Source organism: Piliocolobus tephrosceles, chromosome 16, assembly GCF_002776525.5.
Source record: "Piliocolobus tephrosceles isolate RC106 chromosome 16, ASM277652v3, whole genome shotgun sequence".
In the NCBI taxonomy this organism is placed as follows: Eukaryota; Metazoa; Chordata; class Mammalia; order Primates; family Cercopithecidae; genus Piliocolobus; species Piliocolobus tephrosceles.
In genome coordinates this window covers 30,951,292-30,973,509 of record NC_045449.1, presented here as the reverse complement: position 1 = coordinate 30,973,509, position 22,218 = coordinate 30,951,292, and the positions used below count along the sequence as shown (strand labels likewise).

At 43.3% G+C, this 22,218-nt stretch overlaps 1 protein-coding gene across 4 annotated transcripts in view; it reads right to left on the bottom strand.

The window, feature by feature from the left end:
• ACACA (acetyl-CoA carboxylase alpha) overlaps positions 1-22,218 on the bottom strand; it is a 344,091-nt gene that overhangs the window by 244,105 nt on the left and 77,768 nt on the right. For 3 of the 4 annotated variants that reach the window (XM_031934241.1, XM_026456734.1, XM_023204709.2), the window contains 2 exons: positions 16,739-16,785; positions 6,882-7,134 (listed from right to left, as the gene is read on the bottom strand). In XM_031934241.1, the coding sequence (XP_031790101.1) occupies positions 6,882-7,108 (227 nt within the window). In that variant the 5' untranslated portion in view covers positions 7,109-7,134; positions 16,739-16,785. The remainder of the gene's footprint in view (positions 1-6,881; positions 7,135-16,738; positions 16,786-22,218) is intronic. The other variant, XM_023204707.2, reaches the window with a different exon arrangement.

Sequence of the window (22,218 nt, the reverse complement as noted above, 5' to 3'; positions counted from 1 at the left end):
GGCCAAGGTGGGCAGATCACCTGAAGTTGGGAATTCGAGACCAGCCTGACCAACATGGAGAAACCCTGTCTCTACTACAAATACAAAATTAGCCAGATGTGGTGGTGCACGCCTGAAGTCCCAGCTACTCAGGAGGCTGAGGCAGGAGAATCGCATGAACCTGGAAGGTGGAAGGTGCAGCAAGCCGAGATTGTGCCATTGCACTCCAGTCTGGGCAACAAGAGCGAAACTCTGTCTCAAAAAAATAAATAAATAAGTGAGGCGCAGTGGCTCATGCCTGTAATCCCAGCACTTTGGGAGGCCAAGGCAGGCAGATCATGTGAGATTGGGAGTTCGAGACCAGCCTGACCAACATGGAGAAACCTCATCTCTACTAAAAAAATACAAAATTAGCCGGGCATGGTGGCTCATGCCTGTAATCCCAGCTACTCGGGAGGCCAAGGCAGAAGAATCACTTGAACCTGGGAGGCGGAGGTTGCAGTAAGCTGAGATCATGCCACTGCACTCCAGCCTGGGCAACAAGAGTGAAACCCCATCTCCAAAAAAAAAAATAGCCAGACATGGTGGTGCATGCCTGTAATCTCAGCTACTCGAGAGGCTGAGGCAGGAGAATAGCTTGAACCTGGGAGGCAGAGGTTGTGGTGAGCTGAGATCGTGCCATTGCACTCCAGCCTGGGTGGGGAACAACAATGAAACTCTGACTCAAAAAAAAAAAAAAAATTTTTTTTAAATAAATAAGTAAAGTAAAATAAAATGCAAAAAATTAGCCGGGCATGGTGGGCTAGGCACAGTGGCTCATACCTGTAATCCCAACACTTTGGGAGGCCAAGGCAGGCAGATTACAAGGTCAGAGACCTGCCTGACCAACATGGTGAAACCCGTCTCTACTAAAAATACAAAAATTAGTCAGGCGTGGTGGCACGCACCTGTAATCCCAGCTACTCAGGAGGCTGAGGCAGGAGAATTGCTTGAACCTAGGAGGCAGAGGTTGCAGTAAGCCAAGATGACAACACTGCACTCCAGTCTGGGGACAGAGCGAGACTCCATTTCAAGAAAAAAAAAAATTTGCCGGGCATGGTGGCGAGCACCTGTAATCATAGCCACTCAGGAGGCTGAGGGAGGAGAATTACTTGAAATCAGGAAGCAGAGGTTGCAGTGAGCCAAGATCGCACCATTGCACTCCAGCCTGAACAAGAGTGAAACTCAGTCTCAAAAAACAAAACAAAAAAAAGTCCATATTCAGCCTTTCTTCTTAAATGTTCAATTGAATACTAATGAATCCCAGAAATATATCAACCTGGCTGATATATCAACCTCTAGCTGATCTTATCTAAAAATAAAAAGCCAAATCAGTTGTCTACAGTGAGGTCTGTATATTTCCACCAAGCTGTAACTACTTTTTACTTAGGGTCTTATTTTCTTTTCTTTTTTTTTTTTTTTTTTTTGAGGCGGAGTCTCGCTCTGTGGCCCGGACTGGAGTGCAGTGGCCAGATCTCAGCTCACTGCAAGCTCCGCCTCCCGGGTTTATGCCATTCTCCTGCCTCAGCCTCCGGAGTAGCTGGGACTACAGGTGCCCGCCACCTCGCCCGGCTAGTTTTTGTATTTTTAGTAGAGACGGGGTTTCACCGTGTTAGCCAGGATGGTCTCGATCTCCTGACCTCGTGATCCACCCGTCTTGGCCTCCCAAAGTGCTGGGATTACAGGCTTGAGCCACCACGCCCGGCTTATTTTCTTTTTTTTGCTCTGTTGGCCAGGCTGGAGTGCAATGGCAGAATCTCGGCTCACCACAACCTCTGCACCCCCGGGTTCAAGTGCTTCTCCTGCCTCAGCCTCCCAACTGGCTGGAACTACAGGCATGTGCCATCATGCTCGGCTAATTTTGTATTTTTAGTAGAGATGGGGTTTCTCTGTGTTGGTCAGGCTGGTCTTGAACTCCTGACTTCAGGTGATCCGCCCACCCCAGCTTCCTCAAGTGCTGGGATTACAGGCGTGAGCCACCACGCCCAGCCAGGGTCTTATTTTCAAACGTTTGGGTCATAAAGCTTAGAAAGTGATTCACCCAGCTGGGCATGGTGGCTCACACCTGTAATCCTAGCACTTTGGAAGGCCGAGGCAGGCAGATTGCCTGAGATCAGGAGTTCAAGACCAGCCTGACCAATATGGTGAAACCCCATCTCTACTAAAATACAAAAAATTAGCCAGGCCTGGTGGCACACGCCTCTGGTACCAGCTACTCAGGAGGCTGAGGCACAAGAATATCTTGAACCTGGGAGGCGGAGATTCTGTCTCAAAAAAAAAAAAAATGCCGGGGTCAGGTGCGCTGGCTCATGCCTGTAATCCCAGCACTTTGGGAGGCCAAGGCAGGTGGATCACCTGAGGTCGGGTCTAGCCTAACATGGAGAAACTCTGTCTCTACTAAAAACACAAAATTAGCCTGGCGTGGTGGCATATGCCTGTAATCCCAGCTACTCGGGAGGCTGAGGCAGGAGAGTCACTTGAACCTGGGAGGCGGAGGTTGTGGTGAGTGGAGATTGTGCCACTGCACTCCAGTCTGGTCAACAAGAGCGAAACTCCGTCTCAAAAGGAAAAAAAAGAAAAAAGAAAAAAAAATGGCTAGGTATGGTGGCTCATGCCTGTAATCCCAGCACTTTGGGAGGCTGAGGCGGGCAGATCACCTGAGGTCAGGAGTTCGAGACCAGTCTGGCCAACATGGTGAAACCACGTCTCTACTAAAAATACAAAACTTAGCTGGGCATGGTAGCAGGTGCTTGTAATCTCAGCTACTTGGGAGGCTGAGGCAGGAGAATCGCTTGAACCTGAGGTGAAGGTTGCAGTGAGCCGAGATGGTGCCACTGCACTCCAGCCTGGGAGACAGAGCAAGACTCCCTCTAAAAAAAGAAAAAAAAAGAAAAAAAAAAGTGATTCACCCAGTCTTTCATTGGACTCTAGGAAGTACATGAAGCAAATAATCTCCATCGCAGGAAAAGTCTATTTTCTATTTGGCTCATCCAACATACCACTAGACTTCTCAGACCTAAACTTGAGAGAGAGACTCAGTCCCATCTTACATTATGGCAGTTACTTCGTTTGGTTTCAGATGACCTCCAGTTAACATCTCCTAGGAATGTACCTGCCCCCTTAATCTATGTCACCTGGGAAGGATTAGGCTATTGGTTCTAAGAGCTAATCTTAAACGCAACTTAGTCTCTATTTAACTTTGAGTTCCAGGAGTGAAAAGGAGTATCTGAATCAATATCTTCATTTTTTTTTTTTTTTTTTTTTTGAGATGGAGTCTCACTCTGTCGCCCAGGCTGGAGTGCAGTGGCCAGATCTCAGCTCACTGCAAGCTCCGGCTCCCGGGTTTACGCCATTCTCCTGCCTCAGCCTCCTGAGTAGCTGGGACTACAGGCGCCCGCCACCTCGCCCGGCTAGTTGTTTGTATTTTTTTTTTTTTAGTAGAGACGGGGTTTCACCGTGTTAGCCAGGATGGTCTCGATCTTCTGACCTCGTGATCCGCCCGTCTCGGCCTCCCAAAGTGCTGGGATTACAGGCTTGAGCCACCGTGCCTGGCCAATATCTTCATTTTTATAGATGACTCCAAGGAGATAACATGTACTATCCATGGTCACACACCTAATTAGTGGCAGATGTCATAACAGAGGTCTTTCACCTATCAAATGTATTTGACTCAATTAAAATTACCCCAAAGGTCATCATATCCAGAAGTGACTTAAGGAATGGATAAACAGAAAACGTTTTTTCTATTTTGGAATGTTAGCTATCTGAGGAGTGAGTTGGAACTGGCATTGTCTCCTTTCCATGCTGCTGATCACACTTCAATCCACGGCCCCTCCACGAGCTACAGACATGATTTTTGCAACAGTAAGGCATGCAAAGAAATTCCAGACACTCATGCCACTGACCACATAGACTCTGCATAAGAGCCATCAACTTTGGGAATGACTTGGCAACTACAGACTGCCTTGGGATATCACTAGCTGAGTTTCTTATAACATGTTTATATCACCATTGCCCAACTCAGTTTCCTAATCCAGCAAATGGATATTATGTTTCACATAGACTCAAACTGGACAGATTTCTCAAGATGCTGTGTGGTTTTACGGATTTGGAGTTAAACCAGTCTTTCTCACCAGGGGCACTATGACATTTTGAGAAGGAGATTTCTTGGTTGTGTAGGATTATCTACTATACCACAGAAGGTTTCATATCATTGGTCCTTTGTCCTTTGTCCTCTAAATGCAAGTAGTCCCACCAGTCACAAGCCCCCTACAAACACTTCCAAATGACTTCAAGAGAGAAGAATGCTACCACCAGTATTAACCTTAAAGCCAACCATTAAGTGAACTATAAAATAAAAAATGTTTACATAAAGATAAAGACCTGGCTGGGCACGGTGGCTCAAGCCTGTAATCCCACCACTTTGGGAGGCCGAGACGGGTGGATCACGAGGTCAGGAGATCGAGACCATCCTGGCTAACACGGTGAAACCCCGTCTCTACTAAAAAAAAAAACCAAAAAATTAGCCGGGCATGGTGGCAGGCGCCTGTAGTCCCAGCTACTCGGGAGGCTGAGGCAGGAGAATGGCTGGAACCCGGGAGGCGGAGCTTGCAGTGAGCCGACATCGCGCCACTGCACTCCAGCCTGGGCGACAGAGTGAGACTCCGTCTCAAAAAAAAAAAGAGAGAGAGAGAAAAGATAAAGACCTAATCCCTTTTCCCTGCCACTAAAATACTGCTCTCTATTCCTCTTTTTAACCCAGAGATAATGCTTTGTTCACTAACTCCATCAGACCAACTTTGACTGAACTAGTTATATAATTAAGACACCTGTATGGATGGGGAAGTAGAGTAGAAAAGTTACTGAAATAAAATCAGGATATGAGTTTGAATCCAAGTTCTCCGGCTATTCAAACTTAGGCAAGTTATTTCTCCTCACTGGGCCTTAGTTTTCCCAACTATTAAAAAGTATTTTATGGCCAAATGTGGTGGCTCATGCCTGTAATCCCAGCACTTTGGCATGCCGTGATAGGAGGATTGCTTGAGGCCAGGAGTTCAAGACCAGCCTGGGCAACATAGCAAGACCTCTGTCTCTATTTAAATTTTTTAAATTAATTTTTAAAAATAAAATAAAATAGAAAGTGTCAGGTTAAATTATCTCTCTGGTTTATTACAATTCTAGGAATCTGTGAAGTAAAACATAATTAACTTGCTTTACACTTTTCTTTTGACCTCTACATAGCTAAATGAGGGTGATCACTAACAAACACTGCCTACTCTCTCAGAAGCCCTGATTCCAAGCCCTAGGGATAACAGTAAGACAGAACATCACATCCAGCCAGATCTCATATAGGATTTTATTATGGAGTCAGTATATTTAGTATATAAAACAGAGCTAAATTATTTTATGACCCAGTAATAATAGAAGTACCAAGATAATAACAGCAGCAACAGCCACCCTAACTTATGTTTATCTAGGGTACACCTATAATCTGAATGCTGGCTGTACACAACAATCACCTGGATAGTTTAAAAAAAAAAAGCCCCAGTTCCACACCAAGCCAGTATCAAATGAATCAAAATCTCTAGGGATGGGGCTTATCTCCCAAGGCTCCCTGAGGTGATTCTGATGAACAGTGAGAACCAAGAACCACTGAGCCAGACCTTTTAATCCAAGAACTGAAAAGCAAATAACCAAAGGTTAGTATCTCACACACTAGTTATATAATCAAACATTGATAAATAAAAACAATCTAGTGTTACTATGTACTGACATTCTCAGTTACAGAGAATTGTGTTTCTAGAGAAAAAGGAGAGCTCTATTAACAGCTCTTTATTGGGGACTGGCTCTGCTAGAAACAGAATATAACTTCCTGACAATCTGATGAATCAGTTCAAAAAAACTTACTACGAAGTTGACAACCCTTGGAAAATTCCTATCAATCATCACGATAGTTAAAACCATGTTAGTCAAAGTAGTGCAAAGACTGAAATTCCTCAACCTAATTCTTACTCACTAGCTCTCACTAAAAGACCTAGCAGGTAGAAGTGGCCGGGTATAGTGGTTCATGTCTTTAATCCCAGCACTTTGGGAGACTGAGGCAGGCGGATCACTTCAGGCCAGGAACTCAAGACCAGCCTGGCCAACATGGCGAAACCCAGTGTCTACCAAAAACAACAAAAATTAGCTAGGCATGAGGGCACGCACTTGTAGTCCAACCTATTCAGGAGGCTGAGGCAGGAGAATCTCTTCAACCTGGGAGGCGGAGGTTGCAGTGAGCTGAGATTGTACCACTGCACTCCCATTTGGGCGACAGAGAGAGACTCTATCTCAAAAAAATAAAAATAAAAATAGGCTGGGCGCGGTGGCTCACACCTCTAACCCCAGCGCTTTGGGAAGCTGAGGCGGGTGGATCATGAGGTCAGGAGTTCAAGCCAGCCTGGCCAACATGGTGAAACTCCATCTCTACTAAAAATACAAAAAATTAGCTGGCTTGGTGGCAGCTGCCTGTAATCCCAGCTACTTGGGAGGCTGAGGCAGAAGAATTGCTTGAACCCAGGAGGCGGAGGTTGCAGTGAGCTGAGACCGCACCACTGCACTCCAGTTTGGGCAACAGAGCAAGACTCCGTCTCAAAAAAATAAAAAAGAAAGACCTAGTAGAACATGAAAAATTTGATGGGAACATACATGATTTCTGAAAAATACATCATTTATGACTTCCTCAACAAAGCTTTGAGTCCAGCGACATAGGAAAAGTCAAAGCAGTCTTGGCTAAAATCATTCTTGCTCTTTTCAGAACATAATCAGCAAAACTAACAAGACAGATCAATAAATAATAAGTAGACCATTAAACTCTCTCTTACCTTATGTGCAAGGCCAGGCCATCCTGTAGGCTAGAGATCCCCAAATCAGAGAGTGTATCTGAGCCAACAGAAGCAGGTGATAAAGAACCCTCCTTCTCCTCCAGTAGGTCCAGCTTCACCAGGTTGCTGATCTCATCCTCTGAGTTATCTTCAGACACAGAACCAATTATGAATCGAGAGTGCTGGTTCAGCTCCAGAGGTTTGGCCAAGGGAGATGGTTCATCCATTATTCCTCCAAAATGAGCTCTTAGAGCTAGGGAGAAAATGAAGTGAGAAAGGCATATCTGAGGTCAGTCAGAGGTTATATCTAATAGACCACAGCTGAGACTTGGAAGCAAGGCAGTTTGAGAACTAACTTCCTTGGCTATTTTATTTCAGGGCCTTTAATTTCTATAAGGGAGGAAAATTGAGATCATGATAACTATGACCATAAATTAAAACCAGTTCCCTTTTCCTCAAAGAAATTTTTCTCAAAAACCTATATGCTATTCCTAATCTCATTATCATTTGGTGGTGTCCAAGAAATAATTACGATAAATGGGGAAAACTTTGCAGTAGGCAAAAGCTGCTTGTTGTGATACTGCTATTTTGGTTGTTAGTAATAGGGGGAATAAATGGTAAGGGTTTGGATAGAGTGATGGTTGTTTGAAATGATACTTAAACTACATAACGCTTATCTGGCTTCAAACACTATATACTGAGAGGCTATAACTTTTATTTTATTATTTATTTATTTATTTGAGACAGGGTCTCACTCTGTCACCCACACAGCATGCAGCTACAATCACGGTTCATTGCAGCCTCAAACTCTTTGGGCTCAAGTGATCCTCCTACCTCAGCCTCCCCAGTAGCTGGGACTACAGGCACGTGCCACCATGGCCGACTAATTCTATTTTTTTTTTTTTTTTTTTTTTTTTTTTGAGACAGAGTCTCGCTCTGTCACCCAGGCTGGAGTGCAGTGGTGCGATCTCCACTCACTGCAAGCTCCGCCTCCCGGGTTCATGCCATTCTCCTGCCTCAGCCTCCCGAGTAGCTGGGACTACAGGTGCCCGCCACCACGCTCGGGTAATTTTTTGTATTTTTAGTAGAGATGGGGTTTCACCATGTTAGCCAGGATGGTCTTGATCTCCTGACCTTTCGCCTCGGCCTCCGAAAGTGCTGGGATTACAGCTGTGAGCCACAGCGCCTGGCCCATTTTTTTTTTTTTTTTTCTTTTTTGAGATGGAGTTTCGCTCTGTCTCCCAGACTGGAGTGCAATGGCGCAATCTCAGCTCACTGCAACCTCCGCCTCCTGGGTTCAAGCAATTCTCTGCCTCAGCCTCCCAAGTAGCTGGGATTACAGGTACCCACGACCATGCCTGGCTGATTTTTGTATTTTTAGTAGAGATGGGGTTTCACTATCTTGGCTAGGCTGGTCTTGAACTCCTGATCTCGTGATCCACCCACCTCAGCCTCTCAGAGTGCTGGGATTACGGGCGTGAGCCACTGTGCCCAGCCTAATTTTTAAATATTTTATAGAAATGGGGACTCCCTATGTTGCCTAGGCTGGTCTTGAACTCCTGCGCTCAAGCAACCCTCTCACCTTAGGCTCCCAAACTGCTGGGATTACAGGCGTGAGCCACTGTGCCTGGCCTATGAATTTTACATATGTGTATACTTTTAAAACAAACTCCAGATAGGTGATTTTTAATTAAAAACAAAAACTTTGCTTGTCCTCATGAGTTTTTTCTTAAATTATGCATTTTAAAATTTCACCCCAAAATGACTACTTTTGGCTCTAATGTGCTGACATTGGTATAAGGAGAAAGTGAATCTATCACCAAATTTAAAATCTATAATCATAAGTAAGTATAATTTTTCTAAAGGTAGGGCCTTATTAGTTAGGATTAGATACTGCCAATAGCTAACTAAGAAACTAATTAACAGCAAACCATCATGGCACGTGTTTACCTATGTAACAAACCTGCATGTTCTGCACATGTATCCCAGAACTTAAAGTATTAAAAAAAAAAAGAAAGAAAGAAAAAGAAACTAATTAATAAAGACCAAAACAGCAACATTCATTCTCTTTTATGGAATGAAGTGCTGCCCATAAAAATTTAAAAATTTTTTTAAAAACCAAAATAAGAGCTCACAACAATAAAAACCCAAACTAAATGAAACAATATTTATTCTGTCATCTCAAAAATCATATTTTAAAATTTCAAAACTACAGATCAACTCAGTATTAAATAGCTTGTACTCAGATCAATTATTTTAATTCAGAAAATAAGCCTGAGCACAGTGGTTCCCGCCTATAATCCCAACACTTTGGGAGGCAGAGGCAGGAGGATTGCTTGAGTACAGGAGTTCAAGACTAGCATGAGCATCAAAATGAGATCCCATCTCCACAAAAAAAAAAAAAGGTTGGCTGGACGCGGTGGCTCACACCTGTAATCCTAGCACTTTGGTAGGTCAAGGCGGGTGGATCACCTGAGGTTGGGAGTTCGAGACCAGCCTGGCCAACATAGTGAAACCCCGTCTCTACTAAAAATACAAAAATTAGCTGGGTGCGGTGACACATGTCTATAATCCCAGCTACTCGGGAGGCTGAGGGAGGAGAATCGCTTGAATCCGGGAGGCCGAAGTTGCAGTAAGCCAAGATCGTGCCACTGCACTCCAGCGTGGGCAACAGAGCGAGACTCTGTCTCAAAAAAAAAAAAAAAAAAAGATAAAGAAAAAAGATTAATTCAGGAAATAATAATTCCCATTTGTGGACCTTTTAGAGATTCTCTTGATTGATCCCGACCTCAAATTGTATACTGATAGAAGTTCCTTTGCAGAGAAAGGACTTCAAAAAGCGGGTTATGCAATGGTCAGTGATAACGGAATACTTGAAAGTAATCACCTCACTCCAGAAACTAGCGCTCAGCTGGCAGAACTAATAGCCCTCACTCGGGCACTAGATTTAGGAGAAGGAAAAAGGGTAAATATATATACGGACTCTAAGTCTGCTTACCTAGTCCTCCATGCCCATGCAGCAATATGGAGAGAAAGGGAATTCCTAACTTCTGAGGGAACACCTATCAAACATCAGGAAGCCATTAGGAAATTATTACTGGCTGTACAGAAACCTAGAGGTGGCAGTCTTACACTGCTGGGGTCATCAGAAAGGAAAGGAAAGGGAAATAGAAGGGAACCGCCAAGCAGATATTGAAGCCAAAAGAGCTGCAAGGCAGGACCCTCCATTAGAAATGCTTATAGAAGGACCCCTAGTATGGGGTAATTCCCTCTGAGAAACCAAGCCCCAGTACTCAGAAGAAGAAATGGAATGGGGACCCTCATGAGGACAGAGTTTCCTCCCCTCAGGATGGCTAGCCACCGAAGAAGGAAAAATACTTTTGCCTGCAGCTAACCAATGGAAATTACTTAAAACCCTTCACCAAACCTTTCACTTAGGCATTGATAGCACCCATCAGATGGCCAAATCATTGTTTATTGGACCAGGCCTTTTCAAAACTATCAAGCAGATAGTCAGGGCCTGTGATGTGTGCCAAAGAAATAATCCCCTGCCTTATCGCCAAGCTCCTTCAGGAGAACAAAGAACAGGCCATTATCCAGGAAAAGACTGGCAACTAGATTTTACCCACATGCCCAAATCTCAGGGATTTTAGTATCTACAAGTCTGGGTAGATACTTTCACTGGTTGGGCAGAGGCCTTCCCCTGTAGGACAGAAAAGTCTCAAAAGGTAATAAAGGTACTAGTTCATGAAATAATTCCCAGATTTGGACTTCCCTAAGGCTTACAGAGTGACAATGGCCCTGCTTTCAAGGCTACAGTAACCCAGGGAGTATCCCAGGCATAGGTATACAATATCACTTACACTGCGCCTGGAGGCCACAATCCTCAGGGAAGGTCGAGAAAATAAATGAAACACTCAAACGACATCTAAAAAAGCTAACCAGGAAACCCACTTCACATGGCCTGCTCTGTTGCCTATAGCCTTACTAAGAATCCGAAACTCTCCCCAAAAACCAGGACTTAGCCCATACGAAATGCTGTATGGACGGCCCTTCCTAACCAATGACCTTGTGCTTGACCAAGAGACGGCCAACTTAGTTGCAGACATCACCTCCTTAGCCAAATATCAACAGGTTCTTAAAACATTACAAGGAGCCTGTCCCCGAGAAGAGGGAAAGGAATTATTCCACCCTGGTGACATGGTATTAGTCAAGTCCCTTTCCTCTAATTCTCCATCCCTAGATACATCCTGGGAAGGACGCTACCCAGTCATTTTATCTACCCCAGCTGCGGTTAAAGTGGCTGGAGTGGAGTCGTGGATACATCACACTCGAGTGAAACCCTGGATACTGCCAAAGGAACCCGAAACTCCAGGAGACAACGCTAGCTATTCCTGTGAACCTCTAGAGGATCTGTGCCTGCTCTTCAAACGACAACTGGGAGGAAAGTAACTAATATCGTAAATCCCCATGGCCCTCCCTTATCATATTTTTCTCTTTACTGTTCTCTTACCCCTTTCACTCTCACTGCAACCCCTCCATGCCGCTGTACGACCAGTAGCTCCCCTTACCAAGAGTTTCTATGGAGAATGCAGCGTCCCGGAAATATTGATGCTTCATTGTATAGGAGGTTATCTAAGGAAACCCCCACCCATATGCCCCACAACTGCTATAACTCTGCCAGCCCTTGCATGTATGCAAATACTCATTATTGGACAGGGAAAATGATTAATCCTAGTTGTCCTAGAGGACTTGGAGCCACTGTCTATTGGACTTACTTCACCCATACCGGTATGTCTAATGGGGGTGGAGTTCAAGATCAGGCAAGAGAAAAACACGTAAAGGAAGTAATCTCCCAAATGACCCGAATACATAGCACCCCTAGCCCCTACAAAGAACTGGATCTCTCAAAACTACATGAAACTCTCCGTACCCATACTCGCCTGGTAAGCCTATCTAATACCACCCTCACTGGGCTCCAGGAGGTCTCGGCTCAAAACCCTACTAACTGTTGGATGTACCTCACCCTGCACTTCAGGCCATACATTTCAAACCCTGCACCTGAACAATGGAACAACTTCATCACAGAAATAAACACCACTTCTGTTTTAGTAGGACCTCTTGTCTCCAATCTGGAAATAACCCATACCTCAAACCTTACCTGTGTAAAATGTAGCAATACTATAGACACAACCAACTCCCAATGCATCAGATGGGTAACTCCTCCCACACAAACAGTCTGCCTATCCTCAGAAATATTTTTTGTCTGTGGTACCTCAGCCTATCGTTGTTTGAATGGCTCTTCAGAATCTATGTGCTTCCTCTCATTCTTAGTGCCCCCTATGACCATCTACACTGAACAAAATTTATACAATCATGTCGTACCTAAGCTCTGCAACAAGTACTCATTCTTCCTTTCATTATCGAAGCAGGAGTGCTAGGTGGAGTAGGTACTGGCATTGGCGGTATCACAGCCTCTACTCAGTTCTACTACAAACTGTCTCAAGAACTAAATGGTGACATGGAACGGGTCGCCGACTCCCTAGTCACCTTGCAAGATCAACTTAACTCCCTAGCAGCAGTAGTCCTTCAAAATCGATGAGCTTTAGACTTGCTAACCGCCGAAAGAGGGGGAACCTGTTTATTTTTAGGGCAAGAATGCTGTTATTATGTTAATCAATCCAGAATCGTCACCGAGAAAGTTAAAGAAATTTGAGATCGAATACAAGGTAGAGCAGAGGAGCTTTAAAACACTAGACCCTGGGGCCTCCTCAGCCAATAGATGCCTTGGATCCTCCCCTTCTTAGGACCTCTAGCAGCTATAATATTGCTGCTCCTCTTTGGACCCTGTATCTTTAACCTCCTTGTTAAGTTTGTCTCTTCCAAATCGAAGCTGTAAAACTACAAATAGTTCTTCAAATGAAGCTCTAGATGCAGTCCATGACTAAGATCTACCACAGACCCCTGGACCAGCCTGCTAGCCCATGCTCCGATGTTAATGACATGGAAGGCACCCCTCCCAAGGAAATCTCAACTGCACAACCCCTCCTACGCCCCAGTTCAGCAGCACACAATTAGAGCGGTCATCAGCCAACCTCCCCAACAGCACTTGGGTTTTCCTGTTGAGAGGGGGGAACCGAGGGATAGGACTAGCTGGATTTCCTAGGCCAACTAAGAATCCCTAAGCCTTGCTGGGAAGGTAACTGCATCCACCTTTAAACATGGAGCTTGTAACTTAGCTCACACCTGACCAATCAGGTAGTAAAGACAGCTCACTAAAATGCTAATTAGGCAAAAAACAGGAGGTAAAGAAATAGCCAATCATCTGTTGCTTGAGAGCACAGCGGGAGGGACAATGATCGGGATATACACTCAGCCATTCGAGCCAGCAATGGCTACCCTCTTTGGGTCCCCTCCCTTTGTATGCTGTGTCTTCACTCTATTAAATCTTGCAACTGCAAATAAATAAATAAATAAATAAATCCCAGCTGTGATTTTGAGGTGCTCTAAGATACAGTACATTAATAGATAATAAATGTATTATTAATAACTCTGTATGCTATAACCCACTGTGAAGTATGAAAGTAGGTGGACAATAGTGCTCCTTGACATCAGATGAGAAACCATCAATACTTTAAAATGTTTGGGAATCACCACTGAACATGTGAAAATTACATATACATGATTGTTCTGGTGTAATTCGTGAGTCACAGTTTATTCATTTACAGAGACAAACAGCATTTATAAACGTTAGAGTAGTGTGGTCCTGAAAGTGTGGTCCGTGGACCAGTGGCATCCCCTGTGAACTTGCTAGAAGTGCAAATTCTTGGGCCCTACCCCAGACCAACTAACAGTATCAGAACCTACAGGTCAGCATCCGTTAATCTATGCTTTCACAAGCCCTAAAGGTTGAGAATCACTGTGGTACAAGAATAAAACAGTAATTAACAAATTGGCAGGACTGCTAAAACAAAACTAAAGAAAACCTATACCAGCCTGGGCACCATAGTGAGATCCCATCTCTAAAAAAACTTTTTTTGAATTAGCTGGGTGTGGTGGCATACACCTGTAGTCCCAGCTACTGGGGAGGCTGAGGTGGGAGAATCGTTTGAGCCCAACACTGCAGTGTGCTGTGATAGCACCACTGTACTCCAGCCTTGGTGACAGAGCAGGACTCTGTCTCAAAAAAAAAAAAAAAGAAAACTACAGACATTTCCTTTTTTTTTTAGAGGCAGGGTCTTGCTCTGTCACTCAGGCTAGAGCGCAGTGGCATGATCCTCATTCACTGCAGCCTCAAACTCCTAGGCTCAAGCAATCCTCCTGCCTCAACCTCCCAAATAGCTGGGACTACAAGCATGCACCACTATGCCTGGCTACTTTTTGTTTTTTTGTACAGACAGAGTCTCCACATGTTGCCCAGCCTAGTCTCAAACTCCTGAGCTCAAGTGATCCTCCCACCTTGGCCTCCCAAAGGGTTGGGATTATAGGTGTGAGCCACTGAGCCCAGCCTAACATTTCCTGAAAGTGAACTGGAGATTACTTTAGCTAACTTTTATCTTTAAAATTAGAATCAGCTGGGCGTAGTGGCTCACGCCTGTAATCCCAGCACTTTGGGAGGACGAGGCAGGTGGATCACGAGGTCAGGAAATCAAGACCATCCTGGCTAACACGATGAAACCCCATCTCTACTAAATATACAAAAAATTAGCTGGGCGTAGTGGCGGGCACCTGTAGTCCCAGCTACTCTGGAGACTGAAGCTGGAGAATGCCGTGAACCCAGGGGGCGGAGCTTGCAGTGAGCAGAGATCACTCCACTGCACTCCAGCCTGGGCTACAGAGTGAAACTCCATCTCAAAAATAAAATAAAATAAAACTAGAATCAAATATAAAAGTATCATGCAACGTGAGCGAAGGTTGCCACTACACTCCAGCCTGGTGACAGAGCAAGACTCCATCTCAAAAAAAAAAAAAAAAAAAAAAATCATGCAACAGAAAAAATTTGCTGTCTAAATTTACTATATATTTCTCCCTTGAAATATTAGGTCTTAGGCCGGGCGCGGTGGCTCAAGCCTGTAATCCCAGCACTTTGGGAGGCCGAGACGGGCGGATCACAAGGTCAGGAGATCGAGACCATCCTGGCTAACACGGTGAAACCCCGTCTCTACTAAAAATACAAAAAAACTAGCCGGGCGAGGTGGCGGGCGCCTGTAGTCCCAGCTACTCGGGAGGCTGAGGCAGGAGAATGGCGGAAACCCGGGAGGCGGAGCTTGCAGTGAGCTGAGATCCCGCCACTGCACTCCAGGCCGGGCGGCAGAGCAAGCCTCCGTCTCAAAAAAAAAAAAGAAATATTAGGTCTTAAAAAAAGTTCAAGACCAGCCTGCTCAACATGGGCAAACCCCATATCTACTAAAAATACAGGCCAGGCACAGTGGCTCATGCCTGTAATCCCAGCACTTTGGGAGGCCGAGGCGGGTAGATAACCTGAGGTCAGAAATTTGAGACCAGCCTGGCCAACATGGCAAAACCCCGTCTCTACTAAAAATACAAAAATTAGCCGGTCATGGTGGCGTGTGCCTGTAATCCCAGCTACTCAGGAGGCTGAGGTAAGGAGAATCGCTTAAACCTGGGAGGTGACAGAGCAAGACTCTTAAAAAAAAAAAAAAAAAAAAATCTTTAAAGGGCTCCCATTATTTTTGGCCAGGTACAGTCGCTAATGTCTGTAATCCCAGCACTTTGGGAGGCCAAGGCGGGTGGATCACCTGAGATCAGGAGTTCAAGACCAGCCTGGTCAACATGGTGAAACCCCATCTTTACTAAAAATACAAAAAATTAGCCAGGTGTGGCAGTGGGCACCTGTAATCCCAGCTACTTGGGAGGCTGAGGCATGAGAATCGCTTGAACCCAGGAGGCAGAGGTTGCAGTGTGCTGAGATTGCGCCACTACGCTCTAGCCTGGGTGACAGAGACTCTCTCTGTCTCAAAAGGAAAAAAAAGAAAGAAAGAAAGGAAGAAAAAAAGGCAGAGAGGGAGGGAAAAGGGGAAAAGGGAGGGAAAAAGGAAGAAAGGGGGAGGGAGGGGAATGTTCCAACAGACTGACCATACTGAAGAACATCAAAAGTTACAACAGCAAAAAGCCTATTTCACATTTACAGCAGTAAATAGTTAAGTTTAAAAATAACAGTAGATCCAAAAAATAAAATCCCATCCCAACTAACAGAACATAATGGGTGCCTTCTTCACAAGGTAAATAAACAAGGCACTCAGGTGCAGATTCCAGCTTGCAGTCTGACTGAAGTTAGGTGACCACACAAAAGAGAAAATCCACAAAAAAAAGGCAGAATTATTTGATTCCATGGGAGAAGAAAAAGAAAGAGTTAATAAAACATGGTTTCTGGGCTAATAAGTGAGAGTCTCAATAAGGCCAACTTCAAGTTCCTAGCTAAGAAGACCATGAAGGCAGCCTTCTCTAAACGGTTATGTAGATTGGAGGCAACTCAGTGTGAACAGCTAAAAAGCCTGTCCAGCAACTGTACTGAATAGTATTTCCCAGGCATGAGCCTACAGACCAACAGAAAAGAGAGGTCATGTATGGAAAATCACTGAGTAGCTGTCCAGACACTCTAGAAGCTACTCCACAGCCTGTCTCACTTCCATTGATTCTAATCCTGAATTAAAGAGAGAACACAGTTGAGTACCATTGTTAGACTCTTTGTTCACTTCAGGTTATCCACCCTAAATCTGCCTATATTATTTTGTGGAAGTCAACTTTTAACACAAAAGCCTACAGTTTGATATTTTACAACATGAACAAAATTTTTATCACATTGTAAATAAGAAGGAGTATTATTTGTAACTGACCTCTTATAATTCTTACTGTCTGAGTAGATATCCACCTCCAAAAAGAACTAAAGAGAGAAAAAGAGAGAAAGATTTTAAGGTTTTTTTTTTTTTAAGAAACAAACTTTTGTCAATTCCTGTTTTGCTCAGCATAATACAAAGGTAATAATATACAAATTATCTATTTTTCTGGTCAAATCTGTTATTTAACTTAAAGCACAAGGTTTAGCAGTTTAACTATTATTTGTTCAATTCTGTAAATCAAACACATTACATACTTTATTGTTTATGAAAATATTAAACAATAGAACAAGCTTACCATTTCACAAGGTGGCTTTTCCTATTGTATACTCGACGAATACATTTCAACATTTTCATTTCTAATATTTCATCAAAAAAGAGGTAGTGGGGAGAAGAGAACCACTAGATTCTCTACAATTCACTTAAGCTCTGATTATGTTTCCAAGCGGTTGCACCTACCCACAAAGGTTGGGAGCCAGGGGAAAGACAGAGCACCCATTATACTAAGTCCCTAAACTGTAAAAGATCAAAGAGTCTCTAGCAGCTCCCCAAATCCTGGGTTTCCTTCTTAAGCCTGACAATTTAAATGTATCTAGGGTAGAAATTTTCAACTCTGATTATGTTTAAGAATCACCTGTGGAGCTTTTAAAACTTGTACAAAGTCTAAACTCCACCCTAGATCTGCTGAATCAGAATTGCAGCTGGAGGCCCAGGGATATCAACTTTAAGTTCCACAGTTAATTGACACTGATGCAAATATACGGTTGAGAACCACTGGTTCAGGACAGAGAAGAAACAAAAGGAAAGAACCTCTCACACTGATAGGGAAATCTAAAACTTCCAAGAGAGGACCCCTAAATGACAAGGGACAAGATTTAGGATATTAGGACTTATCCAGTTATGGAGTCTGCGCTAGTATTATTCCCTACAATTGAGAAGAGGAAGGAAAAAGTTTAGATCATATAACCAAAGATGCAGTGAAGCTGGAGTTAAAAACTAGGACCAACCAAGCTCAAACTTCGACTCTGTCAAGTATTGCAAGTGACTGCAGACTTGAACAGGTCACTTAACGTCTCTGTATATTTTACAGACAAGCCTCCTCATCTGTAAAAATAAAAAAGAAAGTCTTCAGTGGTGTGCTACTGTCCCAGCTACTTGGGAGGCTGAGGCGGAGGTGTGCTAGAGTACAGGAGTTGGAGGCTGCAGTGTGCTATGATCACACCTGTGAAAAGCCAATGCACTCTAGCCTGGGCAACATAGCAAGACCCCATTTCAAAAATAAATTAATTAATGAATAATTAAGTTTAAAGAAGGTCATTTGTACGTCATGGGACTGCTGTGAAAACTAAGAATATATGAAACGATTTTGTAAACTATAATGCAATAGGCCAGTGTTTTTCAAATTATGGGTTACCACCCAGCAAAACATTAGGAAATCAATTTAGCAAGTTATAACCAATATTTTGAAAATGAAATAAGATAGAAATGTTAAGACATACCATAGTTTATGAGAGTATCTGCAGTTTTGTAAATTTTTGTTTCAGTTATATATAGGTCATGATGTAAATGACATTTCATTACGAGTTGTGTCAAAAACGTCTTAAAGCAGCCAGATGTGGTGGCTCACACCTGTAATCCCAGCACTTTGGCAGGCCAAGATGGGCAGATCACCTGAGATCAGGAATCAAAACCAGCTGGGCCAACATGGTGAAACTTCGTCTTTACTAAAAATACAAAAATTAGCCAGGCGTGGTGGTGTGTGCTTGTAATCCCAGCTACTCCGGAGCCTGAGATAGGAGAATCACTTGAACCCGAGAAGCGGAGGTTGCAGTGAGCACCCTACTGCACTGCAGCCTGGGCAGCAGAGCAAGACTCTGTCTCAAAAAAAAAAAAAAAAAAAAAGTCTTAAAGCCACAACTAATCCTTAATCCCTCACTCCCTCCAGTTTATAACCTCACTAGACAGCAAAGACAGTCAGTTAAGTACATAAACCAATGATTCTTAAAACTGTCTCAACTGTTGGAAATTTGATAAAAGCTATGGACCTTTTCTTGACAAAAATGTACCTTCATATAAAATGTTCCTTGCATGCAGGTTTGGGATTCCTAAACTCCTGCCCTCAATTAGGTTGAGCCTCTCAGGAGGACTAAAAAAGAAGCTGACCTTTGGGAAAGGTTCGTATATTTGCTGTCTTAGTTCTAAAACAAGGCCTTTTTCCAGATCTAGTCTGCCTATTCAAATAAAAATTATTTTCTTCATTATATAAAATTGTTGACAATGCCAAATTCTCTTTTATTTAAAAAATATATCATGTGGCCAGGCGCAGTGGCTCACATCTGTAATCCCAGCACTTTGGGAGGCAACGACGGGCGGATCACTTGAGGTTAGGAGTTCGAGACCAGCTGGCCTGTCTCTACCATAACTACAAAAATCAGCCAGGGATGGTGGCAGGCACCTGTAATCCCAGCCACCAGGGAGGGTGAGGAAGGAGAATGGCTTGAACCCAGGAAGCAGACGTTGCAGTGAGCTGAGAATGCACCACTGCACTCCAGGCTGTGGAGAAAATAAGACTCTCTCTCTCAAAAAAAAAAAATATATATATATATTAATATATATACATATATGTACTTTTTAAATACATATATACTATTATACACTATATATATATAATGTATTCTTCAGCTTTTATTTGGAGACTCTTGAAAATTTTTGCAGAAGGCTCCCAAACTGTGCCTTATGTTCCTGAAAATGCGGTAAAGCTAACTACAGCTAATGTATTTAAGAGTCAGCCTGGGCTAGGAGTGGTGGCTCATGCCTGTAATCTCAGCCATTTGGGAGGCTGAGGTAGGAAAATCCTTTGAGCCCAGGAGATCGAGACCAGCCTGGGCAATATGACAAAACCCCATCTCTACCAAAAAAAAAAAAAAAATTAGCTGGATGTGGTAGCACATGACCATGGTCCCAACTACTTGGGAGACGGAAGTGGGAGGATCACTTGAGCCTAGAAGGTCGAGGCTGAAGTGCCACTATACACCAGCCTGGCCAACAGAATGAGATCTTGTCTCAAAAAAAAAAAAAAAAAAAAAAAAATCAGCCTGCATTTCATTCAGAGATTTTTTTTCTTTTTCTTTTTCTTTTTCTTTTTATTGAGTGAGAGTCTCAATCTATCACCCAGGCTGGAGTGCAGTGGTACAATCTCAGCTCAATGCAACCACTGCCTCTCGGGTTCAAGCGATTCTCCTGCCTCGGTCTTCCAAGTAGCTGGGATTACAGATGCATACCACCACACCTGGCTGATTTTTGTATTTTTAGTAGAGACAGCGTTTCACCATGTTGGCCAGGCTGGTCTTGAACTCCTGACCTCAGGTGATCCACCTGCCTCAGCCTCCCAAAGTGCTGGGATTATAGGCGTGAGCCTCTGCGGCCAGCCCAGATATATTTTTCTAAATAAATACAACAGATGTTACCAAATTTAGTTAGCATATTCTACTTGAACTCAAATTACACTGTATTTTCCAAGCAATTCTAATAAAGAGGCAGCAATTAGTTTTCGTAGCCACTGATAAAAGTATACAAGCTTATACAACATGTCCTTGCCTCTCAAGTCATATTAAGTTCACTTAAATGTTTTCAAAGAGGCCCAGTGCAGTGGTTCATGCCTGTAATCCCAGTACTTTGGGAGGCCAAGGCAGGTGGATCACGAGGTCAGGAGTTCAAGGCCACCCTGGTCAAGATGGTGAAACCCTGTCTCTACTAAAAATACGAAAATTAGCCAGGTGTGGTGGCGGGTGCCTGTAATCCCAGCTACTTGGGAGACTGAGGCAGAGAACTGCTTGAACCCAGAAGGTGGAGGTTGCAATGAGCCAAGATTAAGCCACTGCACTCCAACCTGGGCGACAGAGTGAGACTCTGTCTCAAAAACAAACAAACAAAAAAAAGATGTTTTCAAAGAGAATAAGTGAATTTGCCTTTTTCATTTTGTCATTTATTTTTTAATGAATTTTATTTTTTAATTCAGTGATTCATAGAAGGATTACAGAGAATTTTATTTTAAAAACTATTTTAACTTACCACTAGTTTTAAATTTTAAAATAACAAGAACTTGCATTCCAAATAGTGAAACAGACGCTGATTATTCAAAGATAAATAAGATTTGTCCCTAGCTAAGTGGCTATAGACATCTAAATATACAATTACAATAGTATAATAATCTCTGAAAACACTTACAAAAAATATAAATAAAAAAGGATAAAAAATAAAAAAGAACTTAAAAAATTTTTTTAAAAAGAAAAAAAACCCTCTAGGCCAGGTGTGGTGGTTCACACCTGTAATCCCAGTATTCTGGGAGGCTGAGGCAGGAGGATGGCTTGAGCCGATGAGTTTGAGACCAGCCTGGGCACCATGGTGAGAACCCATCTCTAAAAAAAAATTGTTTTAAGTTAAAATAATAACGTAATTTAAAAAATAATAATCTCTAGGTGTAGAAACACAAAAGAAGGGTACTTTGTCCAAACTTGGAGGTGGAGTAGGAAGATATTAGAAATGAATCTGGAAAGATAAGCAAGGAGGGAGAGGAAGAAGCATTCCATGTAGAATGGACATTTGAATAAGAATCAGATGGTAGAAGATGCAAACTTACGAGAAATACTGGATATGAATGGTTATAACAGAGCTCGAGGTCATTTCCTTCAGGAGCCAGCTAGAAGTTTTTTTTGTTGCTGTTCGTTTTTTGAGACAGTGTCTCTCTCTGCCACCCAGGCAGTTTTCTTGGCTATGAACAGTGATCACAGCTCACAGCAGCCTCAAACTCCCAGGCTCAAGTGATTTTCCTAGGTCAGACTCCAAAGTAGCTAGGACTATAGGCACACGCCACTACAGCTGGCTAACTTATTTTATTTTTAGTAGAGACAAGCCTGAACTTTAGTTTGAGACCAGCCTGAACTTGCTATGTTGTTCAGGCTGGTCTCAAACTCTTGGGCTCAAACAATCCTCCTACCTCGGCCTTCCAGTTTTGGGATTACAGGCATGAACCACCATGCCCAGCCGCTTTTTGCTTTTTTATAAACCAAGAGAGTATTCTTTTAGGGTACAGCAGTCAGAGGAAATAACATAATGTAACTGTCTGTCCTATTTCCCATTTCTCAGTCCAGGGATGTATAATATTTTTCAAGGATGTAGCTGGTAAAAGCTCTCATATCTTTCAAGAAATCTTTAAATAAATCTTGCCAAACTTCTGAAGAAAGATAGTGGGTTGGGCTGGGCATGGCAGCTCACACCTGTAATCACAGCACTTTGGGAGGATGAGAAGGGTCGACTGCTTGAGGTCAGGAGTTCGAGACCAGCCAGGCCAACATGGTGAAACCCCGTCTCTACTAAAAATACAAAAATTAGCTGGGCGTGGTGGCATGCACCTATAATCCCAGCTACTTGGGAGGCTGAGGCAGGAGAATCGCTTGAACCCAGGAGGCAGAGGCCACAGT